The sequence below is a fragment of the Lutra lutra genome, chromosome 10, assembly GCF_902655055.1.
Source record: "Lutra lutra chromosome 10, mLutLut1.2, whole genome shotgun sequence".
Taxonomy (NCBI): Eukaryota; Metazoa; Chordata; class Mammalia; order Carnivora; family Mustelidae; genus Lutra; species Lutra lutra.
In genome coordinates, this window is record NC_062287.1 from 14,475,806 (window position 1) to 14,497,772 (window position 21,967).

Here is a 21,967-nt window from a genome sequence, read left to right on the forward strand (position 1 = left end):
CCCTTGTCACAATTTATTTTGGGGGCGGGATATTGGCGAAGGGAGTCCCAGCCATGGCATTATCACCGGACCAGGCCCCACACAGTGAAATTGCCGGTATTTCTCATCCTCCCTCCAGTTTTGTCACAGCCCCGTCGCTTGTGCTATGGGAAGATATGGGGCCCATCGCTCCCCAGCCAACCCAGGTGGCTGCCTCTGCCTCGAACGTTTCCAAGTGACGTAGAACCCTACAGGCCCAGAGGCCCCTCCACGCTTCCTGTGTGGGGTTCAGAACCTCGCCTCCCCTCCCAGCCTTAGGTGCCTCCTTCGGAAAATGGTGAGTCTCCCTCTAACGGGTCCCCTTTTTCATCCCAGCGTTGGGAACAATGACCTCAGGGTCCTCACCTTCAGCAGGGGTTTTGGGAAAGTCCTCTGGTTTCTTTTTCAGAAGTAATAAGCCGCCGGCCTCCGCCATCTTAGGTAGAGCAAGGGTCCGTCCAGTGAGAGAAGGATGCAGCCGGGGAGCCTCTGGAGAATTCTGGGACTCTGTCTCTTATTAGGTAAGTAGGATGAAAGGAGAAAGGGTGGTATTTTTCCAGACTGTGGGAAGGCTCACAGCCAACCTTGATGCTGCCCAGTGGTCCCACAGAGGCTCATTTACCAGAAGATGTAAGGAATGTTTTGTGCGACGTTAGGGCTCTGGGATCTAAGACTGCAGGCTAATGAGAAAGATACACGAGAGGGTCTTCAGGGAGCAAAGAAAAACATTTGGGATCATAGCTTTTGAAATCAGAGAAGTCTCTCTGCGTCCAAGAACAAGTTCGTTCATCAGTGAACGACCCAGGCCTTAAGAACTAACACAAAGGAGATTAGAAGAGCTAATCTCCACCCCTCCTTGTAAGGAGAGCAGATAGTTGGACTCGAACCGTGCAGGGGAATCCTTGATCCCTGAGACTATACACACCTCGTAACCCTCAGTCCCTTTCTGATGACCAAGAGCTTTCAATTAATTTAGTTAGTCCTTTTGAAGCAAGAGAGAGTATAAGTTGATAAATAACCAAAAGCAATTCCACATCCCATAGGAGATAAGATTATTATTTTAAAGATTTTATTTATTTATTTGACAGACAGAGATCACAAGTAGGCAGAGAGGCAGGCAGAGAGAGAGAGGAGGAAGCAGGCTCCCCGCTGAGCAGAGAGCCCGATGCGGGGCTCGATCCCAGGACCCTGGGATCATGACCTGAGGCGAAGGCAGAGGCTTTAACCCACTGAGCCACCCAGGCACCCCAGAAGATAAGATTTTTTTAAAAAGTTGCCGTTTATTAAGTGCCAGAGACCGTATAAAGAAAAAAATTCTTTGCATGTGTCCACTAATTGAATTCTTACCTCCATCTTGGAAGGTAAACGTTCCATCCCTTACTTCACAGACAAAGAAACTGACACACAAAGATAGTAAATAACTTGTTTAAAGCCACACAGCTAGTAAGGGCAAAAGCTGACCTGGGGAACAGCACCATCTGTCTACACGTGGCTACATGGTATAAAATGGCTCGGGATGGTTTTATTTCAGCAGCTTAGACAAGGCAACCCTCCTATCGCTGTTGCTCCTCTCTCAGAGCCAGGGCGCCGATGTCTCCACTTCCTGCCTGGCTGTGCGTCTCTCAGGAGGGAAGCCTCACACACATCTCCCAGCATCCTGTGGCTTCTACCTCAGCAGGACTGGAATGATGGGGCTTACAACTCGCATTGCTAACAAGCTCTCCCCGGGATTCTCTGTCTGCGACTGGTCCAAGGAAAACATTCTGAGGTTGTCAAGGGGCAGGATGTGACCCCTGCAAGGAGTGGTCAGGCATTTTCTTAGAGGCTTATAACATCAGCTATGCTTTCCCAGGGCGGAGGGGGTGGGGAAGGTGGAGAGACAAAGACCACATATCAAAGTCCCAAGCACCCCTCAAGATCTGGCATCATGAGATGTGCCCCCTCTGCTCTGGAAATGGATGGGCACTGGGCGGGTAGAGGGGTCTCACTCCATGTAGAGGCTGTTGGTAAAAGGGAGGTCCAGGTATACGGAAAACTTCAAGGCAACATCAGGGAAACTGGTCATCACAATGAATCCAAGGTATTGCTGAGTGAGGAGCCCAGGCTTTTCCACACACAGGCTCTACTTGTTGAGTAAGGGGAATGTCAAATATCTTCGTCTCTGAGTCAAGCAGAAAACAAATGGAAAAACTGAACAATCAGGCCAGCCGGAGCCTGAGACAGAGTGAGAATCTCAACGTGTGTGCCTAACTGAGAGCTTGTTTTTCTTCCGCAGTCTGATTTTCAAAATGGAGGCTTGGCTGCAAAATTCTTTTGCTGTCTCTCCAGTGGCTCAAAAAGTAGCCTTAACTTTTTCTAACTCCTGTGTGTCAAATATTGAGTGTTCATGTTTAATTCTAGATGCTTCTTTGTTTTGTTTCGTCCCAGCTGATCGGGAACCCTTGGTCCGTACCTAGCAGTACGGGTCACTTACCTGGGGTACAGGAATGAGTATGATCAGGGGATGGTTGGGAAAGACTCGCTGTTCAGAAACGGTGAGACCAGACCACATCACTTTCTCTGCTTGGAATTTCAGGGGCTCACAACATTTACTAACTCCTTTTTTTTTTTTTTTTTTTTTTAATTTTCTAGTTGGCTCTTGGGGGCAGGAAGAAGGTAAGATATGCTTTCTTTCCTTGTTATGAAATCAACCTGGCATTCTTTGTTTTTATGAACGGAGCTTTCTCTAAGACCACCCTCACACACACACACACACACACACACACAGAGCTTCCCCAGACACCCATAAAAGGAGTTTCTACCACGTTCTCGTTTGCCTTTTCCTGATCAGTCTAGAGATAGTTCCAGCCCAGAAGAGGATAAGCAATGGAGATCACAGGAAATACAAATATTAACCATTCAAAAGGAAAAATTCGAGACTGTTGAGTTGAATGTGCCAAAAGTTCCTTTTGCTTGCATTTCGTATTTGATGTGGGCTTTTGTAGAGGGTATGAACATATGTGTGGGGACGTGGGAACTAAGCCTCTGGGGCATCATCTAGGTGCACCTTTTAGAGTCACTTGTCCAAATGCTCTGGATGTGTGTGCATGTACATTCGTGTGTGCACACAAGTGTGAGTGCGCCTGGCCTGGACAGACTTCCCGATCAGAGAGGTAGAGGCAGGAGTGTCCCAACATTGGAAGCCTTTCTGCTCAATCAGCTCCTCTGAGCTGGGTGACCCAGTTTTGTGTTTAAAGGCGGCCACCGGGCCCGTCTACACACTGTGACACTGCCCCACTGGCAATGTTCTTAGATCCTTTTTTTTTTTCCTTTTTTATCCTGCAGCATGCTTTAATGTTACCTTATGTCGAGAACACTCGTGTGCTTAAGGGTAACTAATCTCTTCTGCATGCTTCTGCCAGTTAGAATTGATTTTTCTTCATCATTGATTTACATGCAATACGTATCTTCTTGTTTCCCCAGGTTTATTGAGATATAATTGACATATAACACAATGTAAGTTTAAGGTGTATGATGTAATCATTGATATTGCAAAATTACTACTTAGGATCCATTTTTGTAAATTGCCATTTGTTGTTTAAGGTAGGGTGTAGGGCCCCAAATGGCTTTTCCTATACAGCTGGGAGGAATTTGGATATCCATTGTTTTCCTCTTTTTTGTTAATTTAGAAAATTACATTTTATTTTTTTAATTTTTTAAGATTTTTTTTCTTAAGATTTTATTTATTTATTTGACAGACAGAGATCACAAGTAGGCAGAGAGGCAGGCAGAGAAAGTGGAGGAATCAGGCTCCCTGCCTGAGCAGAGAACCCGATGCGGGGCTCTATCGCAGAACCCTGAAATCACAACCCGAGCCGAAGGCAGAGGCTAACCCAATGAGCCACAGAGGCACCCCAAGATTTTTTTTAAAGAAACCTCCACACCCAATGTGGGGCTCAAGCTTACAACCCCAAGATCAAGAGTCCCACATTCTATCAACCAAGCCAGTCAGGCTCCCCAGAAAATCACATTTTAATACTGTAAGAGAATTTAAAAGTTAATATAAACTCGTCCATGATCATTTCACCTGTCATAAACATTGCTGACAGGCTGATCCAGTGCCACAATGCAGCCTTTTTTCTTTTTCTTTCTCTATTTTTATTAGAATAGAGTTGACACACAATGTTGCATTAGTTTCAGGAGGTCCTAACCCAAGGGAGCAGGGTCTGGTCTCAGGAGCTGACATAAGTGTAGCTAATAGTGGCTTATCATTTCCTTTTCAGATATGGAGGAACCTTCTGGTAAGAAGATTTTCACTCTACACCATCCCTTTTCAAGTGTGGAACAAAATGGTATGGAGGACAATCATAGTAATAAACACTGAGAACCAGAACTACCAGAGGAAAAATACAATTGTCTATCGGTAGGATCTGTATGAAATGTGCCTATGTCTGTCTCTATCATGGATCCCTGAGCATGCTTTCAGGGAAGAAAACATATGTGGGTGTGGGTGGGAGCCACCACTGAATTTTCATGCAAATCACGAGTTCATTGAAGGCACAGATGGCGTCTTATTTACCTGGCCCAGGGCCTGGCACATAGTAGGTGCCCAGCAAATATTTTTTGAATGAGTAAGTGATCACTAATTCCCTTTCTTCAAGAAGCTGATGGTCTTGTGCGAGAGACAAATAACCGATAACAGTGTGTTGCGTGCTGTGACATGGGTAAAACAAGCTATAAAAATAGCAGTGGACAGCTCTACGGAGGAGGGCTGGGGAAGCCTCCCCAGAGGTGATTCTTGAGCTGAGTGTTAAAGGATAAGCTTTGGGATGCTGGAGTGGCTCAGTCAGTTAAGTGTCTGACTCTTGATTTCAGCTTGGGCCATGACTCCAGGGTCATGAGATCGAGGCCTCTATCAGGGTCCCTCTCCGCTCACATGCACTCTCTCTCTCTCTCTAAATAATAATAATATAATAATAATAAAGGATGAACTTGTATTTTAGAAGGAAGGATATTTTAGGCAGAGGAGCTAAGGCTGTATAGTGTAAGGTTAAGAAGCTAGACAGCCGTACTTGAATCCTGGATCAACTTCTTATTCGTTGAGTATCTGAATAATTTACTTCACTCTTCTGTGCTATAACATCACTGTGTATAAAATGGAAATGATAATGACACCTAGCTTGTAAGGTTGTGTTAAGGATGGAGTAAGTGATTCACTTAGAACATGATCTGACATATAGAAGCAATGGGTGAATTTTCGTTATTATTATATGGGAAGCATACCAACTAGGTAATAAGCAGTAGAGTTTATTAAGCATGCATATTCTAGGTATTTATCGCCCTGAATATTTTACCTGAAATTTCTCATTTAATTCTCCTAATGTCCCTATATTACAGACAAGGAAACCAAGATTTAGAAAATAAATAGTCCAAACACCGAGATAAATATAAATGCAGATTTAGTTGATACTGAAGTTCATTTTCTTTTTTAGATTTTATTTATTTATTTGACACAGAGAGAGAGAGATCACAAGTAGGCAGAGAGGCAGGCAGAGAGAGTGGGGGATGCAGGCTCTCCACTGAGCAGAGAGCCCAATGCGGGGCTTGATCCCAGGACCCTGGGATCATGACCTGTGCTGAAGGCAGAGGCTTTAACCCACTAAGCCACCCAGGTGCTCCTGAAGTTCATTTTCTTAACCATCATGAATCTCTGTCTCTGGATGTGTATCAAGTCTTTGTGAGCTTTCGAACTACTTCTAGGCACAGACATCCAGGCCCTCGTCTGAACATGTATGTCTAAGCTTCGCTACCAAATTCTGTGCTGATAAAACTCCTGAGCAATTTTCTTTGCATTCTTTGCATTTCTTTTTCAAACACACACACCAAGAAGAGTGAAATGTCTGTTTACCTTTTTTAAAAAAGATTTTATTTATTTATTTGACAGACAGAGATCACAAGTAGGCAGAGAGGCAGGCAGAGAGAGAGAGAGGAGGAAGCAGGCTCCCCACTGAACAGAAAGCCCAATGCAGGGCTCGATCCCAGGACCCTGGGATCATGACCTGAACCAAAGGCAGAGGCTTTAACACACTGAGCCACCCAAGCGCCCCGTCTATTTACTTTTAAATGGTTTTATTTATTATTTATGGCTTCTTTAACATCACCAAGAAATAGCAGTATTGAAAATTATTTCTAAGTCAAAATAATATCAACTACCTATGTCGTTATACTCAACCCCTTATTATTAGCAGATAGATAAATCTGGAGAATGACTTGTTTACCATTCCATGTGATCTCAGCCAGAAAGGGGCCTGAGCAACTGGGTCAGAACTCAGTTCTGTTCTCCATCATAGCAGGACTCCAAGAAGGAAAGGAAGAAAGTAACTGACATTTTTCTTTAAGCATCTGCTAGGTACCATTCATTTTTGCCAGCATAATCCATCTCATACTTGCAAATATCCTGTGAGGTGGGTTTTTCATCTCCATTTCCCAGATGAATAAACTGAGGCTCAGAGAAATTCAATGACTTGTCCTCAGACACACAGCCTAAGGCAGATCTGGGATTCAAACACAGGGCTTCGGATGCAGTCCAGTGCTCTGTTCGCAACAGCATTATGTGGTGAAAAGCTCACAACAGGGAGAGGGCTGTCTCTGAGCATCACCACCTCTCCTGTCTTCCAGCTGCCACATCCAGGCCTGAGCATAACCTAGTGCCACCCTGTGTCCTGGCCACAAGTCTTCCAGAAAACAAGGACGTACCCCAGCCGCACCTCCCAGGACAACAGTGCCTGCTCTGGGGAATATGCCTGGGTCCCTAAATTATATTAGCGGATTTCAGTTGTCCACACCAGTAGTGCCTCCCTCTAACAAAAATAAACCCGAGTTGATTATACGTAGGAGATGGTTCAACGTAAAGCCAGTTTTTATTGGAAGAGCCATTCCCTTCAAATGAGTACGGTCCTTTACCTAATTCAAGGGCAGTAAAAGAAAAGTGGTGTAAAATAAACAGAAGCGCGTTTGATCTCCACTATGAGGGATTCTGTTGATTATTAGAGAGAATTTCCAAATGGTGAAAAATAGGTAAGGCCAAGAATCAGTGGCTCAAAGATCTTGCAAAGATGAGTGAAGGTCTTTATCTCTGAGAAGACCCTTTCATGTCTACCCAGAATACAGTTCTTTCTCATGTAAGAGGCTGAGCTTGAAGACTTCTAGAATTTTTCAGCTTCAGGCTTCTAAGGCTTTCTGAGCTTCAGCGGACTGGGATCAAGGGGCACATCAAGGGGCACTTTCGACGTGATGAAACTCAACAGCCTCAACGAGCATACCTCACCTTCAAGGCTTGGGGCTCCCTAAAGGATGGGCCTTCTTGGGAGGTTCTTGGGGATAATGTCTAGTCCCACTTGAAAATTTTTATCTACAATTTAAACTTAAGCCAAGGTTATTTTCTTACAGTGCTTTCCTTTTCTCACGTTCAGGTGAATCAACAGGTTCACCTCCAGAGAAATCTAAGTTTCTCTGTCTTTCATGTAGGCCCTGAGAATGCTGTTGAGTGGATGAAGGAGAAGGAATTGGTTGGGAAAGATTATCCCCAAGAACTGAGGTCCTTCTAATTCCTATTTGGGAAATATTCTCAAATGGACTTTTCTAGGCTTTCCTTTACTTCCCTCCTCCCCTTCCCAAGCCCCCATGTCCATGCCTAAACTCTGAAGTCACCTTCCAAAGGTTCTCTGGTTCCCCTTCTCCTTCAGATCCCCTCTTTCATATGTCCTAGCCAGTAGAGATCCCCTTTGACAAGACTATCTCAGACCTGGATGACAGATGACCTTCTGCATCTGGTTGGTTCTTCTGTTCCTAATCTGCCTTTGCCAAAATTTTACTAGTTTCTCTCTCCAATTTCTCTTTTCTTCTCTCCCGTTTCCCAGGTTATAAAGTCTCCATCTCTGGAACTATGGTAGTGCTGACATGCCCTGAGGAGGTTGATCCCAAATCTACAAAATGGGAAAAAAATGGGAAAACAATAGAAGGAGCTACTGAAACACAGTACATTATGCCTACATTTTCAGAAGTGGAGGACAGTGGTTCTTATACCTGCTTTTCAGACGAATCGAAGAAGAACTCTCTCTACCTGAAAGCAAGAGGTAATATAGGTCCCCAGAGCAAACACCATGGGACACCCTAGAAAGGGCCATTTCAAGAGGGTATTCTCAATCATTTCCCCTACCGTACCTTACAGTCCCCTGGCATCTTTGTGCTTTTCTTATACTCAATCCTGAGACTCTCAGGGGCCTCACAGCATCAGTGTTTTCTGAAATATGGATTAAACGCCTATATGGAGTCGTCTGGGAAAGCCCAGACCATACTCGATCTAAAATGACAAATTTCCAAGAGACAGGATTGTGTCATTTGCATTATATTGAACCCAGAATTATGGCACGTCAATATGGTTTTATCTGGTGCTTTATTCAGAGATCAGTTCTGCAGAAGGATTTGCAAAGCTGCTATGATATTATCCTAAACTAAGGCATAATAATGATAGCCAACATTAATTTCAAGCACTTTACCAAACACGTGCCAGGGATTTTTTTCATGCAATCCTCTCAACAACCATGATTTAAGTACTATTTGATTCCCATTTTTTTTTAAAGATTTTATTTATTTATTTACTTACTTACTTACTTGCTTATTTGAGAGTGAGGGAGCATGAGCACAGGGCAGGGAGAGGGGGAAGCAGGCTCTATTCCAGGACCCCGGGATCATGACCTGAGCTGAAGGCAGACACTTAAGCACCCAGGCACCCCTATTTTTTTCCCACTTTTTACAAGGGGAAACAGAAGCTTTGTGAGTTGTAAACGCTTCTCACAGCTAGTGCCTGAAGGAGCTGGGACTCGATCCCAGGACTGTCTAACTCCAGAGCCTCTCCCCATAACCTTCACTCTTTGCTTGGTGCTTGGTGCTGAAAGGTCCGGCTCTGGCCGTGGCAAGCATGTGAGTAGTAAAGGGAGAATCGCCTTTATTTGTTCCTTGCTGGTCTCTACCGTCCTTGTGTCTTCCGTCCCCAATGATTTCTCATCCTCTTCCCCATACCTCTGTCCCCCGCAGTGTGTAAGAATTGCATAGAGGTGGATCTGAGGGCGGTGGTCGCAATCATCGTCGCTGACATCTGCATCACTCTGGGCGTGCTGCTGCTGGTCTATTACTGGAGCAAGAATAGAAAGGCCAATGCCACAGCCGTGATGAGAGCAAAAGGTGCTGGCGGCAGGACTAGGGGTAAGAGTTAAACTGAAAGAGAATCTTGCCAAAGGGGATGTCCAGCCTGGACCAAGATGGGTGGCGAGTCCACAGCCAGCTCAAGACAGCTCCTATAGAACATTTCCTGTGTGGCCAACCTCTGGACAAAGTGGATCACATCTCAGATTGCTTCTCTCTATCCTGCCCTAGAGAGATACAACAAGTACATTAACAGTATGGCTGCGGGTGTTCTGGAGTAATGAGATTCTGATTCCACACCTCCCCCCCCCCACCCAGTCTATGGGGAGAGAGACTCTGGGATCTTAGTTTCTGCCTGTTCCCTTCCCTTACCCATAGAAAAGGGACACATGGAAGGACTTTGAGCTGAGGAAAGTCATAAAATGATAAAAAGACTATGGAAGTGGTTAGAGATGGGATTAAAGGAAACAGGAGATGGAATGGTCAAGATGGAGAGAGGCCTAGAGGAGAGAACGAAGGGTGTTGCCGTCCCGCCTGAATCAGGATCTTATGGTCACCAGATGGGTGTTCCCTTGTGGGAACTAATCATTTCCCCTCCATCCTCTGCAGGACAAAACAAGGAGAAGCCACCACCTGTTCCCAATCCGGACTATGAGGTACCAAGGGATAGAGAGGGGGAGGGGATCTTTCTAGGGGAGAAGGGGACCAGTGGGACAGTCTATCTGGCCAGCCGGACACTTGGAAGCCCCTCGCTCAGGGCTCCCAGACAAGCTACCCTGTGCCTGCATCTGCCTCCTTCCAAGCAGAGCAGGGCAGTTTCCAAGGCTGCGTGGCTTCTGCACCCAAGGCATGTTGGGGAGGGGGGATGACACCTTCTTTCTGGGGCTTATCCACTAGCGGGGATACAGTGTGGGGAATACCATATCCACAAACTCTAACATGGTCAATTCAGGACCGAGGTCCCCCCCCACTCCATGCAATGGTGCAGACACACGGGTTGTAAAAATATTAAAGTTCTTCATTGGTAAATAGCCCCCAGCTTCCTGCCCCCCTCTCCCAACACACACACAGCCAGACATCACAGCCTCTCCCCCACTAGACTGCCTCTCGATTTGACAACTAAAGAGTTAATGCCTGGCATGGCAGGGAACCTCCGGGATTGTCTCGGTGGGATGGTGTGTGTGTGTGCCCTACCAGTTGTTACATATCAGGACTTTCATACCTGAACAAACTCCCAGATATTGACTGAGAGTGTGATAGCCACTTTCTTATAAGTGACTTCATTTCATCCTGACAAATGCCCTGGGGCATTTGATGGGGTCTTGAGATTCCCATTTTTGAGATGGGAAGGTTGAGGCTCCCAGAAAGTGACAGGTTCATATCTGGCCTCAGTGGGGGCTCAGGTTAGAATTCGAGCCTGCCTCCTGACTCCGAGTGCCAGGTCCTTTCTGGGACTCTAAAGCTAAATCTTCAGGGGGCCCTCCGTTCTTGGGAACTATTTCCTCCTACCCTGCTGACCACAACCTCTCTGTTCCACCCCAGCCCATCCGGAAAGGCCAGCAGGACCTGTATTCTGGCCTGAATCAGAGAGGCATCTGACGGTCCTGAGGACACAGCCTCCTCCAGGCCCAGGTCTGGCTTCTCCAGGACCTGCTACTCCCTGTGCCCTGGGTAATTCCTGGACCCCAGAAGAGAATTGTTCCTCTGCCTTCTGGAGAACTCACACCGTGCACCCTTGTCCCCAGCTTCCTCCATCCTCCCTCCTGTGCTGACATGCAGTCCTAGACTATCTCTGCCTCATTATCCTGTGAGATATCACGCGCTTGCACCCAGACTGCCCTCTGGTCCCGGTACTTATTTCTGTCATTCACCCTCACCATCACCTGTTCCTTCCTACCCTGCGGGAGATGTCCCTGCTCCTTCCCTTCCACCTTCCCTGGGCAGAACATGGCCCCTGTCCCTAACTATTCCGTCTACCTCTCTATTTTTCCAGATCTCTCTTTGGCACCCCTTTGTGGGGATGGACTGGGTAACTCTGGCAGGGCTCTTGCCCCATTCGCAGACCCTGGCCCAGAGCCAGCCCCTTACTTCCTACCCCAGGTCTTCCCTGCAGGCCCCTTCATGAATACGCTAGGCTCCCTGTCAGCTGAGAGAGAAAAGAAATAAAGTGTATTTGGGCTGAGAGAGTTGCTGTCCCTCTTCTGGGATGCCCTCAGAGGCTGCCTTGTTTCCTCATGTCCTCTGCCTCAGTTGCCCTGCTATGATCCCTCAAGCAAGTGCTACCTGTTTTCACAGCCAGAGGGGGCATTAGCTCCCACTGTCTTTCGAGAGGGTGTTAGGGAATAAATAAAAAAAGAGAGAGAGAGAGACAAGGAGGGGGTGGATGGTCCTCTGACTCACTTCTATTGGAGAAAAACACCAAGGATGGCAGAGAGTGACTGATTGGTCTTCGATGAGGTGGTCAGTTCAGAAAACAGAGGACAGAAGCCTTCAAAGGCAGGTGTGGGCGACGGATGGGAGCTTGAAGGCTGTGGGGCGGGACCCGGATTTCCACAAGCTGCTGCTGAGAGGAAGCGGGGCTGAGCCCCAGGCCAGGGGAGTGGGGAGGGGAGAGGGAGGGGCACTGCTCGACAGCCTCCCTCCCCCGCTGCCAAGCAGCAGCCTGCAGCCAGAAGGGGGCTGCGGTTTGGCACGGCCCGGATGTGGGCTGCGGGAGCCGGTAGCAGGGCCCGGTTCCCACCCGGGACCCTGTGCTCCTGCAGCACAGAGTGGAGGCCAGAGCTGTGAGAAGCCCCAGAGGGCCCCCTTCTCCCTCTCTGCACCCAGAAACCTCCCCAGCTGACCACAGCGCTATTTATGCACGTGGCCTCCACGGAAAGGCCATTCATGGTTAGCAGCCTGCCACGTGCCATGCATGCTCAGCCTCAGGCTTTTGGCTACTGGTTTGCTGGCTCTGCTGGAGGGTGCTTCTGCCCTCCAGGCACTCAACACCGCAAGCTCACAAGCAGATGGTGATGTTACCCATCACTAGCTGCTGACCAGCCGGCTGGCCCTCTTGTCCCACATGCGCCTGACAATGTTCCAGGAAGGGGAGGTATGGCTCAGGGTGAGGAAAACAGTAACAGCTAATGTCTAGTGAGCCCTGACAAGCCTCTAGAAATCACCTCAGCATTTTCCATGTGTTATCTCATTTAATCCTTACAACAGCTCCACAAAGTAGACAAGAGAGATGTTGTCCTCATTTTACAGGTGAGGCTACGGAGACTCAGAGAGGTTAAGTTATTTGCCCAGGTTGCACAGCAAGTGAGGGAGGGAGCCGGAATGAACAGCCAGGACTGTCCAACTCCAACATTCTGAACAGCTACGTGGTGCCAGTGCCGACCAGGATCATTCTGGTTTCCTGGCTTACAAGTTCTGTATTTAATCACTTAGGCACTCCTTCTGCGAGTGCTTTTCTCATGGCTCCTGTCTGTCGCAGACCAGCTCTGTGCTAAGAGCTCAGGGGAGACCAAAGAAAAAAAAAAAAAAAAAAAAAACCAGCAAGCAAACAAACAAACAAAAAACGGTTTTTACTTTTGGGGGCTTGCGATTACAGCAGAGTGGCCAAGTATGCAGAAGGCTGAACAACAGAAAAACAGATGTGATTAACCCTCATAGTACATGCAGCAACTTCACGTGGGCCTTGAAGGAAAGGGTGGATAGAACTTGAGGACAGGGGAGAAGGCACTGCACTCACCGAAGACGAAACAGGTAACATAAATTGGATGCTGGCTATTAAATAAATTGAATTTATTGTTTAAAACCTTGCCACAAAAAAAAAACTCCAGACCAAGAAGACTTCATTAGTGAAATCTACTGAACATCTAAGGAAGAAATAATATCAATTCTATACAAACTCTTCCAGAAAATTGAACAGGCAGGAGTTCCAGCTCATCCTATGGAGGCCAAACTCATCCTGCATAATGGTTAATTTTATGTGTTAATTTGGCTGAGCCACAGTGCCCAGATGTTTGGCCAAATGCATCTGGATGTTGTCATGAATGTATTCTTTTTAGTTGAGATTAACATTTAAATCCGCAGACCTTGAGTGAAGCAAGTTATCCTCCATTGTGTGTGTTGGTGAGCCTCATCCAATCAGTTGAAGGCCTTACAGGAAAAAACCAGCATGAGGTCCTCTGAGGAAGAGGGAGCTCTCTGCCTCTAGACTGCCTTTGGACTCAAGCTGCAACATCAGCTTATCCCTGGGTCTCCAACCTACTAGCTCACCCTGCCAATTTCAGACTTGCCAATGTTCACAGTCGCAATTCTTTAAAATAAATCTCGCTCTCTCTCTTCTCTTTCCTCCCTTCCTTCTCTCTCCTCTGTCTCCTACATACATATCCTGTTGGTTCTGTTTCTCTGGAGAACCCTAATAACCAACCCTGATATCTAAACCAGGCAAAAACTTTACAAGAGAAAAAAAAAAAACTGGGGTGCCGGGTGGCGTTCGGTTGGGCCTCTGCTTTTGGCTCAGGTCATGATCTCAGGGTCCTGGGATCAAGTCCTGCATCGGGCTCTCCGCTCAGCAGGGAGTCTGCTTCCTCCTCTCTCTCTCTGCCTACCTCTCTGCCTACTTGTGATCTCTGTCTGTCAAATAAATAAATAAAATCTTTAAAAAAAAACAACTGCAGACTAATATCCTTTATCAATAGATGCAAAAATTCTTCAGTAGATTTTAACAAATTTAATCTAATAATATATATGTAATATATTTTTTTTAAAAAGCCAGTCACTTGACTGGCTCAGTCAATGGAGCATGCAACGCTCATTCTTGGGACTGTGAGTTCAAGCCCCACATTGGCAGTAGAGTTTACTTTAAAAATACATAAATATCAATATAAATATCAATATCAATATCAATAATAAATAGGCATTTATATATAAATAAATAATAACACCAAATATAAATATATAAATATATTATATATAAATAAATTATATATATATATATAAATATAAAATATATGTATGTTAAAGAATAATACATAATGACCAAGTACAGTTTATTTCAGGAATGCAGGATTGGTGTAACAGATCGTATCCCCAATGTAATTTATCATATTAACCGACTAAAGAAGTAAAACCCTACAATCCTCTCAATGGATGCAGAAAAAACATTTGACAATACTCAACTATTTTTACTAAACATTCCCAGCAAACTAGGAAGAGAACGCATTATCCTCAATCTGTTTAAGAGCATCTAAGAAAAACCTATGGCCAGTATCATCCTCGTGATGAGAGACAAGGTTTCCCCCTAAGATCACAAATAAGACAAGAATATCCTCACTTCCCTTCTATTCAACATTGTAGGGGAGGTTCTAGCCACCATAATAAGCCAAGGAACTGAAATAAAATACATTCAGATTGGAAATGGAAAAGTTAAACTGTCTTTATTTATAAGCAACATTATCATCTATGTAGAAATTCAGGTGGGCTTTACCAAAAAATGTTACTATAATTAATATGTGAATTTACAAAGTTTTCAGGGTACAGGATCAATATACGGAACAACTGTATTTCTATATATTAGCAATGAACAACTGGAAATTGAAAGTTTTAAAATACCATATAAAAAAACATCAAAAAATAAAAAATACTGGGGTGCCTGTGTGGCTCAGTCATTAAGCGTCTGCCTTCAGCTCCCTGCTGGTGGGAGACCTGCTTCTCCCTCTCCCACTCCCCCTGCTTGTGTTCCTCTCTCATTGTGTCTCTGTCAAATAAATAAATAAAATCTTTAAAATATATATATATATAAAATACTTAGGGGATAAATCTGACAAAAGCTGTGTTCATGGATTGGAAGAGTCAATGTCATTAAGATGTCAATTCTCCCCAAGTTGATCTATAAATTCAACACGACCCTGATCAGAATCCCAGCAGGCATTTTGTAGTACCTAAGAAGCTAATTCACATGGGACTACAAAGGACCTAGAATACCAGACTACTTTCTTTAAAAGTTGCATCTCAGTCCATATACTCCTGTGTATTTATCCAACAGAAATAAAAGCGTACGTCCACACAATAACTTATATGTGACTATTCATGGCAGCTTTATTTGTAATAGCCCAGGCCAGGAAATAACCCACAAGAATATCAACAGGTGAATGGGTAAATAGCCTGTGGTATATCCATACAGTGGAATACTACTGGGCAGAACAAAGGAATAAAATATTAGTAAAATGTATGAATCGCAAAATAATTATGCTGAAGCATAAGAAGCCAGACCAAAAAAGAGTACATGTTACATTATTACACTTACATAAAAATCTAGAAAAACAAAAGCTAATCTATAATGACAGAAAGCAGATCAGTGGTTGCCTGGAGGGTAGAGGGGTAAGGAGAGGAAGGAGGGGGGCATTGCATACGAAGGGGCCCAAGGAAACTGTTCAAGGTGTTGATATGTTCATTACCTTTATTGCAGTGATGTCTCACAAGTATATACATATGACAAAACATCACTTGTATACTTTAAATATATGTAGTTTATTCATATAGGTTTACCTCAGTAAAGCTGTTTTTTTAATTTACTTTTTAATTAATTTATTTATTTGAGAGAGAGAGGGAGAGAGAGAGTGTGTGTGTGTGTAGGGAGGAGAGGCAGAGGGAGAGGGAGAGGGAGAGAATCTCAAGCAGACTCCCCACTGAGTGTCGACCTCCAATACAGGTCTCAATCTCACGACCCTGAGATCATGACCTGAGCCAAAATCAAGAGTCGCACACTCAACTGTCCAAGCCACCCAGGCACCCCAGTGAAGCTATTTATTAAAAGCACAAAAAAAGAGGGATGCCTGGGTGACTCCATCAGTTAAGCGTCTGCCTTCGGCTCAGGTCATGATCCCAGGGTTCAGGGATCAAGCCCCGCATCAGGCTTTCTGTTCAATGGGGAGCCTGCTTCTCCCTTCACCTGCTGCTCCCCCTGCTTGCACTCTCTGTCTCTCTTTCTCACAAGTAAACAAATTAAAAAAAACTTAAAACACACACACACACACACACACACACACACGAGAACCAAAGGGACACAAGTTTCCAGAAGGGCTAGGGCAGCTTTCTCAATCATGGCTTCATGATGAAATCACCTTAAGCCACTTTGAAAGTCCTGATGCCTTCACCCAAGATAATCAGGAGCTCTGGAGATTCCCAGGTGCATGCAATGGTGAGAACTGGTGAGAGGTATGGGGGAATCTAAGAGCCTACGAGGACTACAAGGTGAAGGGAAGTGTGCAGGGTGTGGGAAGGAGATAAGTACTGGGTGGGTAGATGTCACCGGAAAGTTGCCCGAGGTGGAGGGATCCTATGTGGAAAGCTGGAGGCAGGCTGCAGAGGACTACAGTCCTAGGGATGTAAAGGGTAGAAAGAAGCCATGACCATGAATGAAGCATGTGTACCTTGGAAGTTCATAGTCTCTAACAAAATCAGCATCTGTGTATAGCTCACAAAGATGGTGGGCAGAATCATCCAGATCTCTGGCTGTGTGGTTGTTCGTTCTTTCCCTCTTTCTGAACCCTGGTCTTGGAAAGTCCCACTCTTATGAAACTGTCCCGAAGATCTTTCAGTTACTGTAGCTCATAGAACAAAAGGAGGGGTTGCCCCTGTGGTAGACAGGAACAGCGTAAAGGACATAAAAGCATCCGTGGCCTCAGCTCTTCCTCAAAACTGGAGACTCTGAATGGGGGAAGCTTCAGAAGCAGCTGAGGGCTAGGTGCCTAGAGTGGGGCCCAAGTGTCTGTTTTTTTTTTTTTTAAGATTTTATTTATTTATTTGAGAGAGAGACAGTGAGAGAGAGCATGAGCGAGAAGGTCAGAGGGAGAAGCAGACTCCCCATGGAGCTGGGAGCCCGATGCGGGACTCGATCCCGGGACTCCGGGATCATGACCTGAGCCGAAGGCAGTCGTCCAACCAATTGAGCCACCCAGGCGTCCCAAGGAACCAAGTGTCTATGTTTTTAGTAAATCCTTCAGGCTCCCAAAGTTTCAGAACCACCACCAACCCACTAGTGAACATGACATTCACTGAAAATATCCCAAGCTCCTGTCCACTCTCCAATTCCAGCTTTCCAAGTGGGTGAAGAGGGGTAATGAAGAGTTTCTGATATTAGTTTATCATTCAGAAGGCAGGGGAGGAACAGGGACAGATTCTGAGGAGAGGAAGGTGAGTGGTACCTTCTATAGAGGAGGAAAGGGTCCCTAATGGGCTTATGGGGCAACCTCCTCACAGCTAGCGGTTACCGATCCACAGGGGTCATAAAGCCAAGGCCAGCTCCTTAGTGGAAGTGGGACTTGGTCACACATGCTCTCCAAGTCTTGATAAAAAGTGATCTCTTGGCCCTTGATGTTTCCACCTCCTCTGCTCATGAAGTCATGGAAACTTTAGTGCGGCTGGGTCTGTAAACATCGCCTTCAACTGTGGTGAGGAAACCAAAACCTTTCAGGGGTTGTAATAGGGGCTGGAAGCTACAAGTAGCTGAGAGAGTGTGGTAGAGCCGACCCCGCCCCCAGGAAGCCCAACAGGCCAGAAACACCAGTGGGCCAGAATGGGGTGGGAGACAGCCCATCACACTGTCCATCTGGGGCAGAGGAATGGAAGCAACGAAGGAAGGACACAGGTGGGCAGGGAGGGCAAGGGTCCAGCCAAGGCAAGACAACTCCCATGCCTTGTCCAAGAGCCTCGAAAAGTCCAGGCACCTGCTGAGTGAGAGAAGACATCTTTATTGGCTGAGTAAGGGAAGAAGGTACAGTCGATACTCCCATAAGCCACTGGTGTCAGGTTCACTTCTTCCGAGGCCAGTTTTCACCAAGATGACTATACTGAGCATCATTCCGATCCCGAAGGGGCTAGGAGGTAAGAAGGGGAATCAGTGAGGCAGGGTCAGTTTCTCCCAGGGAAGACCCCAGTAGGCCCCAGAGATGAGAGCTCATGCCTGAGTTTTCCAGCCCTGCCATTGATGAGTTCCCCGCTAGAACCCTTCATCCATACACAGAACACCTAGCAACAGCCTCTTCATCCCTTCCCATTCCCCTCCCATTCATGTCTCTTTCCCCTCACAGCTCACCTGATAGAGCTGGTCATTTTCCAACAGAACTTGAGTGTCAACAGCTAGAAGAAATAGGGGAAAAGAGTCATCAAGGGCCTAGGAGGAGGGGACAGTGAGACCCCATGAACACTACAAGAGGACAGCAGCTGGTCGTACCCTCAGAAGCCTACATGGGCAATATGGGCACAAGTCTTCCAATAACCAGAGCTAGGAATCCTTAGAGATTGCAAGAGTGACTCCAGGAGGAGACACAACCCACTGCCAGCCCCATTCTTTGCAGGTCTGCACTCACACCCACATCCACAACATACATGTGCACGCGTGCATGCATGAACGCACACTCTGTCCCTTCCACTTACCCTTAGAGAACCTTCCAGTCTCATGTCCAGAAAAGCAATAGACTCCCAAAGCAAGGAGCAGAGTGGCGATTAGGTCAGTGATGACAATGCCAGCCAGGGTGGCTGAGTCCAGCTCCACACAGTTCTGACACACTGCAGCGGGGTGGGGATGAGAGGAGAACTGGAGAGCCTTCAAGACCAGGGAACCATCTCTGCCTTGTAGGGCAACCCCGGGACCTCACACCAGGACCCAAACCTCAGTAAGATCCCTGGAGAAAGGCCTGCTGATACCCTTGCTACATCCACCTCCGCCCTTCATCCCAAGGAATCCCTGAAAAGGAGCCAAGAAGCAGTACCAGCTTTGTAAGAAGGCAAACAAGGCTGCAGGGCCAAACCGCTCTCCCAACCCAGCCTCTACTGCTTGAGTCCCAAGGCCCCTGCTATTTTTTTTTTCCATTAGTTAAGCTCCAAAGTCTGGCTCATACCATTACAAGAGGGACCCCCACTTTGTTTAGAGAACAGGTTGGTCCAGCATGGTCCTTTCTGGCTACAAACTTCTCATATCCAGAGGGTCCAGAAGGCACATACTTCGAAAATATACTTGCATAAAAGGTGTTTTGTGGTCTTGTTCATCTGTCCCATTGCACACATACATTCCTCGTGGGTCCAGGTTGCGTTTTCCCAATTTCCACATTTTACCATGTTTTAATGGTGATGTTCCCTCCAACCGCCTGATGCTGGTGTTACAAGTCAGGAACACCATGTCCTCAAGTTCTTCCACGGTTATCTTGGAGGGGCTCCCTACGAGGAAAACAACAGCAACCCAAAACCCAACCATGACTGCAGCCAGCTGTTTGGTCTGCAGCAGATGCCTTATTCTGCTGAGTTTGTACTTTAAAAGGACCACTTTCTAAGTCTAGGACAATTTATGGTTTCTAGTGTGAGAGACAGAAGTCACAAGAAAAAGGCTTTGGGAGGCTCCCCATGAACTACAGGGGCCAGGAAGGATGCAAGGATTCAGTCCCAGCAGAGGACAGACCCTGATGGACATGGAGCCAAAGAGGAAATCATGGATCCAACTGGATCTAAGAACCTTCCTGGACAGGAGTTCAGACCACTGATTAGAAGTAGAAGGGGAGGGGCCCCTGGGTGGCTCAGTGGGTTAAGCCTCTGCCTTCGGCTCAGGTCGTGATCCCGGGGTCCTGGGATCCTGGGATCGAGCCCTGCATCGGGTTTTCTGCTCGGCTGGAAGCCTGCTTCCCCTTCTCTCTCTGCCTGCCTCTCTGCCTACTTGTGATCTCTTTCTGTGTTAAATAAATAAATAAAATCTTAAAAAAAAAAAAAGAAGTAGAAGGGGAGTATAGATTGCTGAAAAATTCAAGAAATATGGAAATGCAGAAGACTGTTCCTTGGCTGGAGATGTCCACATTTGTTTTCCAACAAAACTTTTTTTTTAAGATTTTATTTATTTATTTGAGAGAGAGAAAGAGAGCAGGAGCTGGGGGAAAGGGAGAGGGGGAGGGGCAGATGGAGAAGAAGCCTTCCTGCTGAGCAGGGAGCCCAAGGAGGGGTTCAACAAGGGGCTGGATGAGGGGTTCAATCTCTTGACCTTGAGATCATGATCTGAGCCGAAGGCAGACACTGAACTGACTAAGCCACGTACGTGCCCCTCCAACAAAGCTTCTAATTCTACTTCCCAGCCATCTATAACCCTCCCACTTCAGCTTCTCATCCTCTTCCCTCCCACTTTGCCCCTGCCCCCATAGCTACCAAGAGAAATGGACTCTCATCACTAACGTCTTTCTTGGGACCAGTGATGTTTGGGGTAGGAGAGAAGCTGGTATGGATTACCAGCCCAGTGATCCAGAAGGAGAGCCCGGGCAAATCCCATGTAAAGATTTTTAGTTGTTCTACCCTTGCTTAAGGGTAAGGAGGTAGAAAAAATTGTTTTATCAAATTCATTCTTGGTGCGTCACACAAGTCAAGGCTTATAGGGAGTTTGAGGGCTGGAGGTATGCACAGGGCCTTTCTAGATCCACTGAACTATTTTGACTGAGAACACCTCCACAACCCATAGAGGCATGACAATCTGTATCTCCAATCCCAGGGAAAAGTGGAGTCCAGATTTTCCCTGAATTCATATTCCATTACCAACTTGAATACAAAACATCTTCTGGAAAATCCCCCAAAGAGCTGTTTCTTGTGCGTCTCACGCAGGCCAAGGTTATATCACATCCTATAATCATGCCTTCCATGAGGATCTGTTTCCATTGGAAATCCTGGATGTCCCAAAGCATTTGTCCCAGTTTGCCTGAGATTGAGGGGGTTTCTGGGACAAGACACTACCAGTTTTAAAACCAGGTGAACCAAAATGAGTTGATCATCTTACGACCCCAGATCTGCCCTCCTTCCTTCTCCACCTAAACTCAACTTTCTGTTAAAGCATCCCCCTGAGTACAGGGTCATGGCTCCTGATGGTGGCAAATGATGGCCAAATCACTAAAAGTACTAGATCCTAGAGCCTCTCTGTCCTAGAAGAAATAGTGTTCCCTTATCAGCCCTAGGCTCAGGCCCCTGCAGACTGCACATTTCCTGCAGATCTCTGGCCCTTAGAGAGGCATTCAAGGCCAACATACACGCCTAGCTAGACTCAAAGCCAAGAGCCTGTTTCCCAACCCAAACCCTGTACTACATCCCAACCCTACTCTCCTCGACAACTCTTCTTGGTAAAGTGAAGCTAGCACTGAGAAGGACTTTTACGTGGAGCCCAGTCCAGATACAAATGTTCCTCTCTCGTCCCTTCTCCAAGATGTCCTCATCACCTAGAGAAGCCTTACCTTGTGAGAGAAGGACAGCCAGTATCAGGCCAGCCAGAAACCTACAGTGTTCCATTTTCCAGCAGAATTCCTTCAGTAGGTAGACCCAGGTCACAGAACTATCCGCCAGGGTGAAAGACACCCTCCTCCAACTGACTCATGGGTATCCGGAAAAAGTAAAGGAGTGGGGGAGGAACCAGAAGACGCCTATCTGTCTGCTCTCTGCCGTTGATCAGAGGAGACTGTCAGGGCAGGGGCAGACTGGGGGTGGGGTAGAAAGGAAGCAGGTGCAAATGGTTCTATCTCCAAGCACTGAGCTTGGGGGTGAGGTGGAAGAGAGAGCAGAGCATGTGGAAAATGTTGTCTAGACCTCTAAGAAGTAAAAGAAGGTTTAGGATGTTCTTTCCCAAGTCACTGATGTAAAACAGTAATTTCAGAGTTTCCCATAAGCCATACCAGCAAGGTTCCTCCCATTTCTGGTCTTTCTTGGGACTCCGCCCAAGGTCCTCCTTGGACAGCCTGGGACACCAGACTAAGTAGCT

General features: G+C 46.4%; 2 protein-coding genes across 5 annotated transcripts; one reads left to right on the forward strand and one right to left on the reverse strand.

The window, feature by feature from the left end:
- The first annotated feature begins 240 nt into the window (after positions 1-240).
- On the forward strand, positions 241-12,714 carry LOC125079621 (T-cell surface glycoprotein CD3 epsilon chain). Of its 4 annotated transcripts, XM_047693408.1 has the most exons (9): positions 241-316; positions 428-539; positions 2,650-2,673; positions 4,281-4,298; positions 7,917-8,132; positions 9,094-9,261; positions 9,811-9,857; positions 10,744-10,833; positions 11,195-12,714. In XM_047693408.1, exons 2-8 carry the CDS (start codon positions 491-493, stop codon positions 10,798-10,800), a joined length of 579 nt encoding a protein of 192 aa, XP_047549364.1. In that variant the 5' UTR covers positions 241-316; positions 428-490; the 3' UTR covers positions 10,801-10,833; positions 11,195-12,714. The 4 variants fall into 4 exon arrangements, with proteins under 4 accessions (XP_047549364.1, XP_047549363.1, XP_047549366.1 ...); XM_047693407.1 differs by having other exon boundaries at positions 10,744-12,714; XM_047693410.1 differs by having other exon boundaries at positions 2,650-2,668; positions 4,279-4,298; positions 10,744-12,714.
- A 5,211-nt stretch (positions 12,715-17,925) lies between these two features.
- LOC125080069 (T-cell surface glycoprotein CD3 delta chain) lies at positions 17,926-21,633 on the reverse strand. The gene is made up of 5 exons (XM_047693902.1): positions 21,447-21,633; positions 19,198-19,410; positions 18,631-18,762; positions 18,290-18,333; positions 17,926-18,071 (listed from the first exon to the last, which is right to left on the reverse strand). Exons 1-5 carry the CDS (start codon positions 21,499-21,501, stop codon positions 18,006-18,008), a joined length of 510 nt encoding a protein of 169 aa, XP_047549858.1. The 5' UTR covers positions 21,502-21,633; the 3' UTR covers positions 17,926-18,005.
- Between the last annotated feature and the right edge of the window lie 334 nt (positions 21,634-21,967).

Excerpts from the sequence above, each read along its gene's own strand:
- LOC125079621 (XM_047693407.1), top strand. The coding sequence starts at position 491 with ATGCAGCCGGGGAGCCTCTGGAGAATTCTGGGACTCTGTCTCTTATTA. Across the intron at positions 8,133-9,093 it reads TCTCTACCTGAAAGCAAGAG|TGTGTAAGAATTGCATAGAG; the intron begins GTAATATAGGTC and ends TGTCCCCCGCAG. Across the intron at positions 9,858-10,743 it reads TTCCCAATCCGGACTATGAG|CCCATCCGGAAAGGCCAGCA; the intron begins GTACCAAGGGAT and ends GTTCCACCCCAG.
- LOC125080069 (XM_047693902.1), bottom strand. The coding sequence starts at position 21,501 with ATGGAACACTGTAGGTTTCTGGCTGGCCTGATACTGGCTGTCCTTCTC. Across the intron at positions 19,411-21,446 it reads GGCTGTCCTTCTCTCACAAG|GGAGCCCCTCCAAGATAACC; the intron begins GTAAGGCTTCTC and ends TTTTCCTCGTAG. Across the intron at positions 18,334-18,630 it reads GACTGGAAGGTTCTCTAAGG|CTGTTGACACTCAAGTTCTG; the intron begins GTAAGTGGAAGG and ends TATTTCTTCTAG.